General features: G+C 44.9%; 1 protein-coding gene across 1 annotated transcript in view; it reads right to left on the reverse strand.

The window, feature by feature from the left end:
* LOC112396263 (carbonic anhydrase 5B, mitochondrial-like) overlaps nt 1-3,809 on the reverse strand; it is an 8,271-nt gene extending 4,462 nt beyond the window's left edge. The window contains exon 1 of the mRNA XM_024739945.1: nt 3,668-3,809. Coding sequence (XP_024595713.1) covers nt 3,668-3,809 — 142 coding nt within the window. The remainder of the gene's footprint in view (nt 1-3,667) is intronic.
* Nucleotides 3,810-8,191: the final 4,382 nt, after the last annotated feature.

Below are 8,191 nucleotides of genomic sequence, written 5' to 3' on the forward strand. Positions count from 1 at the left end.
ACTCGCCAAGCCCACCTCTGTCCCCGCCGCCCGGAAACCCTAAATCATTTTTATGTGACAGAAATTTAGGGTAAATTTCACTAGATGATACAAGAAATGAAAGTAATTTTATTTTCATCGTGGGTAATAGATGCAGGCTTTTATCTTTATTTTATCATATTACCAGTCTGCAGGGTTAGGACTGTCAACATTTACTGTTTGCCACTTGAGATCACAGCCAACAGCAGTTTTAGTTGACACCAGTGATTCCTCGGGGAGAGGGATGGTGCGGAGTGAAGGCAGAGCACAGGGCACAGGCCCCAGTGAAATGCTGTTTCTAAATTTGCCGCAGCCTCCTCCTTCAGTCACTCCCTACTTGGCTCAAAGATCCTAACAATGGTCAGACATCTGAGGGAGGTGCTGAGCATATGACAGTGATGAAGGTGGTGATGATGATAACGACTGTGGTACTAGAGGTAGCTGCCAAGGCCGAGTTCTCAGTGTGTGACAGGCGCTAGCTAAGGACTTTCCACATTAACTAACCCTCAGTGGTCTTGCGTCACTCTGGGTCACAAGTGTACTGGGCCTTGCGCTGGGGTACTGAGCTTCCAGAATCAATGAGTATCGTCTTTACAACTACACAGATGAGGGACCAGGATATACAAATAGGACATGCGCAGTGGCCCAGGGCAGCAAAGACCAAATATTCTCCTGGGGGAAACAAGGAGGGACAGAGGAATATTCGAAAACTAAAATCAAACGGTGACTGTGACCTGTTTAGGGCGGCCGTGCTGAGTGGTGCACACCGCCCTGGCTCCACTCAGGCGCACTCTCTTGGAGAGCTGAGGGCGGTGGCCTGGGCTCATCAGCAGGATCTGTCCCGAAGCCAGTCCAAGAGTGACAAGAGCCACACCTGCAGGTCTATTCCACTGACCAGCCGCACAGGACCGAGCTGGGCCCACGGACCTTGGTCTGGGTTGTGTTGTCTGGTCCTTCTTGCCCAGGTTCACAGGCCAACAGCCAGTGTCCTTCCTTTCCTGCTCATCACCACACCAGCGGCTCACTGCTTGCTACCTGCTGCCGTCACACGCCTGGCAACCTAGTGTTCCGGGGCCAGCCAAGAACTGAGACCGCAGCAGGCCCCTAGTTCCCAGCAGGCCAACTCCCCATTAAACTACTGCTGCCTAGCCGTGTTCTCGAGGCTGCAGAGCCGGGAGAGTGCGGAGAGCATAGCAAGCCACGGGTGCCCCCAGCCCCAGAACCGAGGTGCTCCTCGGAGGCGCCGGAACCTCGCCACAGCCCCGCCCCTGCAAACACAAACGACCTCTGCGCCCGCCTGTCCCGCGGACCCGGGCGCACTTCCAACCACCGCGACCCAGGATGGAGGCGCGGGGCGCGGGGCTCGGCCTGCGGCGGGCGCGGGACCCGAGCTCCTGCCCCGAGGTCGTGCGACTCGCCAAGCCCACCTCTGTCCCCGCCGCCCGGAAACCCTAAATCATTTTTATGTGACAGAAATTTAGGGTAAATTTCACTAGATGATACAAGAAATGAAAGTAATTTTATTTTCATCGTGGGTAATAGATGCAGGCTTTTATCTTTATTTTATCATATTACCAGTCTGCAGGGTTAGGACTGTCAACATTTACTGTTTGCCACTTGAGATCACAGCCAACAGCAGTTTTAGTTGACACCAGTGATTCCTCGGGGAGAGGGATGGTGCGGAGTGAAGGCAGAGCACAGGGCACAGGCCCCAGTGAAATGCTGTTTCTAAATTTGCCGCAGCCTCCTCCTTCAGTCACTCCCTACTTGGCTCAAAGATCCTAACAATGGTCAGACATCTGAGGGAGGTGCTGAGCATATGACAGTGATGAAGGTGGTGATGATGATAACGACTGTGGTACTAGAGGTAGCTGCCAAGGCCGAGTTCTCAGTGTGTGACAGGCGCTAGCTAAGGACTTTCCACATTAACTAACCCTCAGTGGTCTTGCGTCACTCTGGGTCACAAGTGTACTGGGCCTTGCGCTGGGGTACTGAGCTTCCAGAATCAATGAGTATCGTCTTTACAACTACACAGATGAGGGACCAGGATATACAAATAGGACATGCGCAGTGGCCCAGGGCAGCAAAGACCAAATATTCTCCTGGGGGAAACAAGGAGGGACAGAGGAATATTCGAAAACTAAAATCAAACGGTGACTGTGACCTGTTTATTCTAGTAAGTTACAAACAGGAACATTTCATCTGATGTGGGAAATTAATCAAGAGGAGCCCCTACCTCCCTAAGCCAATACTTTCTGGGTTCTGTCAGCACTAAAAGGAGCAAACTATCCTTAAAGACACGAGCATATTGGATTTACTTCCACCTTTCTGTAAATAAAAACAAATACTTTCTGTAAATATAAACAAACAAGAAAATAAGGAAAGCCCTCACACTCACACAAAATTTAGTAACTAGATAAATATGACTACTTTTTTTCCATGTTAAGCCTTAGACCGCAAAGTGTCAGTGTTGAGAATAAGCCAGTCCGGGTAGGATGTGGGCCTGATGGTAGTAGGAAGCTGCACCCAGCAACCAGAAATTTATTATGACTCAGACGAGCTCAGTTTAATGAGAACACAGTCAACATCGGAGGAAACAAAATAAACTTACAGTAAAAATAGATTTATGAAGCACTTTCAAGGCAATAGATTGAGCTAGATTAGCATTACTAATAAATCTCTTTTGTAATGTGCAAAACAGGGTCAAAGAGAGTAAACCCAAGGAGGAAAAGTTGAGAACGCTAGAATCTGTAAGCAAACCAACACCAGAAAACTCTGTGTGAATTCACTGTGAATGGTGGAAAATACATAACTTCTTAGCAGATATGCTTAACCATTTCATTAAACTCATGTCTCCACCAACACACACATTATCCTCTCCGATCATCTCAGGGGTTCTGTACCAGGGTTACTTGACCCCACAGGGGACACTTAGGGATGCCATGCAGCATCTGCAGTGCACAGTCTACCCCGACAGCACAGGACGACCCACGCCCATGGCAGTAGCGCCGTGGTGTCAGGGAGGACCATCTGCTGCCTCACTTGATCTGCTGGTTTCACAGAGGAGCACACACTGGTGAGCCGGTCAGCTAGAAGTACCTCTTCTGCAATTTGTAACGAGGGATGGAATATTCCAGAGTATGAAGCTACTGAACTGCTTGCAAACATGAATATGTAAATTCCAGAATGTTCAGACTCACAGAAATAATTCAGTCTGTGGATCAATTTTAGTAAAGACAATTGCTAACAAAAAACAATAAAAAAAAAAAACAATAAAGAACAGTTTCAAAGTATTTGAAACTTGGGACTTCTTTGACCCATTTCTGCATGACATCATTTTAACAAGTCAAAATTGATGAAGAAAACACCTTTCCACACGGTACTGTGGTAATCACTTCACAGTATATACGTGTATCAAATCATCATGATGTACACCTTAGACTTAGGTCAGTTATATCTCAATAAAGCTAGGGGAGAAAAAGGCTTTCCATATTTGAACAAACAGAGAAATAATGGGTTATCCTCTCAGTTCTCAAGGCATCTAATCCCACTCTGGAATGCCACTGACATCAGAGCTGCAGACACTCAACACATGTGACTGTTAGGAAACAACCAGGCTTCTGTTCTCTCCAGGCAGCCATGTACCCACATGCTCGGTTCCAGGTTTTGTAAGTGCAGGTGTAGAGACTGCAGGGCCTTGCTAGCATGGACCTTGGAATCTGGAACCTTCTCCACTGTGCCTTGCATGGAGAGGCTTGAAGAATGACCCTCAGATGACTCATCATCACCATCTGTAGCTTGAAGTCTTGATCAGGTCCCAAGTAACTTGCAGGAACCTAATAATCCAGAGGCAAAAGGAGGACAGAGGAGGAAAAGCCTTAAACAACAGAGGTGGCCAATCCTGTGGAAAACATCATTCAGAGTATTAGTATGGGGAGGGGGAGGCCAAATGAGAGTCAGTTTTTTATCCACTCCTATTCCTCAAACTCACTGGTCACCTCATTGGCAGGGTCCTGATGACTGACTCTAGGCACCTTGCCTTTCCCTTAGGGTTACTGAATGTTAGTGGTCCAGAGAAAAGATGCTCTTCACCCACAAGAATAAAAGACTCTTTACACTACGTTTCTTAAATTAAAAAACAAAAATTTACTCCCTGAAATCCAGGTTAATAGTCCAGTATATTATTTATATATAAGGAGAAACCAAAGATTTAAGTTCCCTCCAGGGAGCCTGAATTAAAAAAAAAATCAATCGGCATCTGGATTGCTAAAAAAAAAAAAATGATATATCCTGCCCAAATAGTCATGAGCAGTTTTGAAATCTAAGCTTAAATATAATCTGTGACTCTTTGTGAGTTTTCTTTTTCATTAATTTATTTTATTTTTATTTATTTGTGGCTGCATTGGGTCTTTGTTACTGTGCGGGCTTTCTGTAGTTGCAATGAGCAGGGCATACTCTTTGTTGCGGTGTGCGGGCTTCTCATTGAGGAGCACAGGCTCTGGGTGCATGAGCTTCAGTAGTTGTGGCATATGGGCTCAGAAGTTGTGGCTCACAGGCTCTAAAGCGCAGGATTGGTAGCTGTGGCACACGGGCATAGTTGCTCTGAGGCATGTGGAATCTTCCCAGACCAGGGCCCGAACCTGTGTCCCCTGCATTGGCAGGTGGATTCTTAACCACTGCGCCACCAGGGAAGCTCTCTTTGCCAGTTTTAGGTGTAACACTCTGTCCCTTGATCATGGGGAAAATGTAGAAGGCTAATACTGAACTAATCTACAAATAGATTCAATGTGAATATTCATTTATGATTGCACTGATGACCACTCTATACCCCCCGCCCCCCTACCACACATGCTCACAGTGAATATCTCTGAAGACGATGCTTTTCAAGGCATTCACTGGCGTGTTCTGAAATTATGGTAATATTAATTTTGAATGCTTCTTCCCCACCAAACTCCTCCCACCCACCAATATTGCTTATCCACTTTTCCTGAAAACTCCTATCCCTATACCAAGTGAGTAACCAAGGTCAGAAATGAAAAAACAAATTTTTTTGGTTATATATTCACTCCACTATAAATTTCAAACTCTTTAAAGTGATTACTTGAGATGCATTCAAACACGTGTTCAGGACACCGTGTGCCCTGACCCTGCTGACCTCTCTGCCTTACGTCCACTTCACCCTCCTGCCTGCACACCAGCCACGTGGACTTTTGTTCTTCCAATTCCTGATGCTCCCTCTAGCCTCAGGGCTTATGCAGATGATCCTCCTTCCCTGGACCTCCCTGGTTAATTCCTAACCACCCTTTGATGATCACATCTAATATTACTTCCTAGAAGCCCCGCCGTGACCATGCCCTCTCTTGGTGAGCCCAACACCTTCTTGGTCGTGGTGCTTACTGCAGTTGATTTAAATAACTGTCACAAATCTACTTTACATCTCCATCTCTCCAACATTAAAGCCCCATGGTAGTAGGGACGTTTTCTGTCTCCGTTATGACTGCATCTGTTAGGGACATGGCGCCTGGCACACGATGGCTGCTTGATGACTATTAGTGGAATGACCTGAGGAGGCTTAGTTGGTGATGGAGAAAATGTTGATCCTAATTTCAAGAACTGAGAGCTGTGAAGTGACTGCCACCATGTTCTCTGAATTTGTAGGGTTATTTATACTTCTGAAACACTTTTTAATTCTAGTCCTTTAAGAGGAGAGTCTCATATCCCTACACGTAAGACCTGAAGGACCCCCAAAGTCCTGCCTGATCTGAAAGAGAGACCTTCCTGAATATGAACCTAACCTAGCCTCTCAGGTTGGGAATTCTGCCACTAAGCATCTTCACTTCAACATTTCTTTGCTCTAAACACTGTGTTGGGTGCTGGGATGTAGTAAAGATGAAATAGGTCATAAAAAGGAATGAAGTTCTGGTACATGCTGTAATAGGCTGAACCTTAAAAATATAATGCTAAGTGAAAGAAGCCAGACACAAAGGGTCACATGTGGTATGATTTCATTCGTGTGAAATATCAGAACAGGGAAATCTACAGAGACAGAAAGCACGGGTTGGACAGAGGGGGAAATGGGGAGCAACTGATTAATGGGCATGGGGTTTTCTTTTAGGGTGATATAATTGTTTTGGAAGTAGACAAAGATGGTGTTTACACAGCACTGGAAATGTACTAAATGCCCCCAAATTGTACACTTTATAATGGCTAATTTTGGGAATTCCCTGGTGGTCCAGTGGTTAGGACTCCATACTTCCACTGCAGGGGACCTGGGTTCGATCCCTGGTTGGGGAACTGGAATCCTGCAGGCCACGTGCTATGGCCAAAAAATAAAAAAAATAAATGAATAAAATGGTTACTTTTATGTTATGTGAATTTTACCTCAATAAAATAATGCACATCATATGGGAAGGAAAAAAGTTCTCAGCAGGTGTTGGTGCCTCCTTGGAGTCTGCCTTTTCATGCCAAAGGAGGTCTCTCAGCAATTTGGCCTTGACTGGGGTGCAAAGGCACCAAAAGGGAAACTGAGGGGACAGGAAGACATGTCACTTACTGACCTGAAATTTATTCATTCATACAATCTTTCCAAGAATGGTGTTAGATACAAAACAGCACATTATGACCCCGAGCGATGCTGAGCAAGGAGGCACACATTCTCATTTCATCCTCCCTCTGTTGATATACTTCACTGCTATTAATTAGCCATGAACTAGCTCTTCTCCCTGTACTGCTGCCCTTGACACTGCTAGCTCTGAGCTGGAGGAGAGGAGGGTGCACCCAAGGGAAAGGAGAGAAAAATCACACCTGAGATATGTCCAGTGAAAGCAGGAAGCAGATTTACTTCCTATCACTACCCTGCAAGGCACAAGTAAGAACTCCAGACAGGTCTCTTTATAACTGGCTCTCCACAAGACGTGTGCCCACACAAGTATTGTAACATGAAGCACAGCGTGATGACAAGCCAGACTTTCAGCCCAGGGCCATGCCCTCTGCTGTACACGTCACTTTGCCAATGAATGCACTGAACTAAGGGAGCGGGAATCCATGGTCGCCACATTAAAGGGGACTGATAAGGTGCTTGTGACTCCCAGGGAGGCTCCTCCCCTGCAGGCCTAACTCCCAACCTGGGGTCTTTAGGCCTGTGACACCTAAAGTATGTCTGCACTGCCAAAAGTTGTTTGATATTTTCAAACCAAGTTAAAATCACTTTTGTTTATAGTTTTTTGTGTGTTTGTATATATACGTTTTTGGAGGGAGTAGGTATGCCAAAATGTATCTTATTTAAGATATGCAGAGTCTGACACAATTTCAAAGAGAGACTGGTAATGAACTTTCAAGATACTATCTTGATAGTGCCTTGAACCAAATGAGTATCTCATTTTCAAATATCTTAATATTTGAAATATCATTAATTGAATTAACTGAGCAGCCTTAGAGAATGGACAATTGGCCACCTCAATTCAGAATCTATTTCTGCGTTTAAAATTTTTTTTATTTTGGAACATTCAAACTTATAGAAACAGTGAAAATGGTAATGGTATGCTGTAATAAAGCCACCTATGTACCAAATACTTCATTTCAACAATTATCTGTTGGTGGTTAAGCAAGTTTTATTTATGTCCCGCCCCCACTTCCCCTCCCTGGATTATTTTGAAGCAAATCCGAGACATCTTAGAAACTTATCCATGATTTTATTTTCCATAGGAAAATATCCTCCAAATTCATAGTTTCTTCTCCATGAAAATTACCTGTATGAAATAGTCCTTGGTAATACTTTATTGACAGAATATGAAAACAATCAGGTTTTCAAACTTAAAAACATAGCACAAAAGCCCAGTAACAGGATATTTTCCCAGTGCCTACCTATCCCTTAATGTAAACACTTCACTTCTCTCTTGATATCTCCACTCTAATCTTGGATGACCACTCAGGTTCAGAACTTTATGCTTCTAACTTTTATTTATTTATGTATTTATTTATTTACTTATTTATTTATTTGCAGTGTGTGAGCTTCTCATTGTGGTGGCTTCTCTTGTTGCAGAGCTCGGGCTCTAGGTGCACGAGCTTCAGTAGTTGTGGCTCGTGGGCTCTGGAGCACAGGCTCAGTAGTTGTGGCACACAGACTTACCTGTTCCGTGGCATGTGTGATCTTCCTGGACCAGGGCTCGAACCC

This window comes from Neophocaena asiaeorientalis, unplaced genomic scaffold, assembly GCF_003031525.2.
Source record: "Neophocaena asiaeorientalis asiaeorientalis breed wild unplaced genomic scaffold, Neophocaena_asiaeorientalis_V1.1 scaffold1051, whole genome shotgun sequence".
Taxonomy (NCBI): domain Eukaryota; kingdom Metazoa; phylum Chordata; class Mammalia; order Artiodactyla; family Phocoenidae; genus Neophocaena; species Neophocaena asiaeorientalis.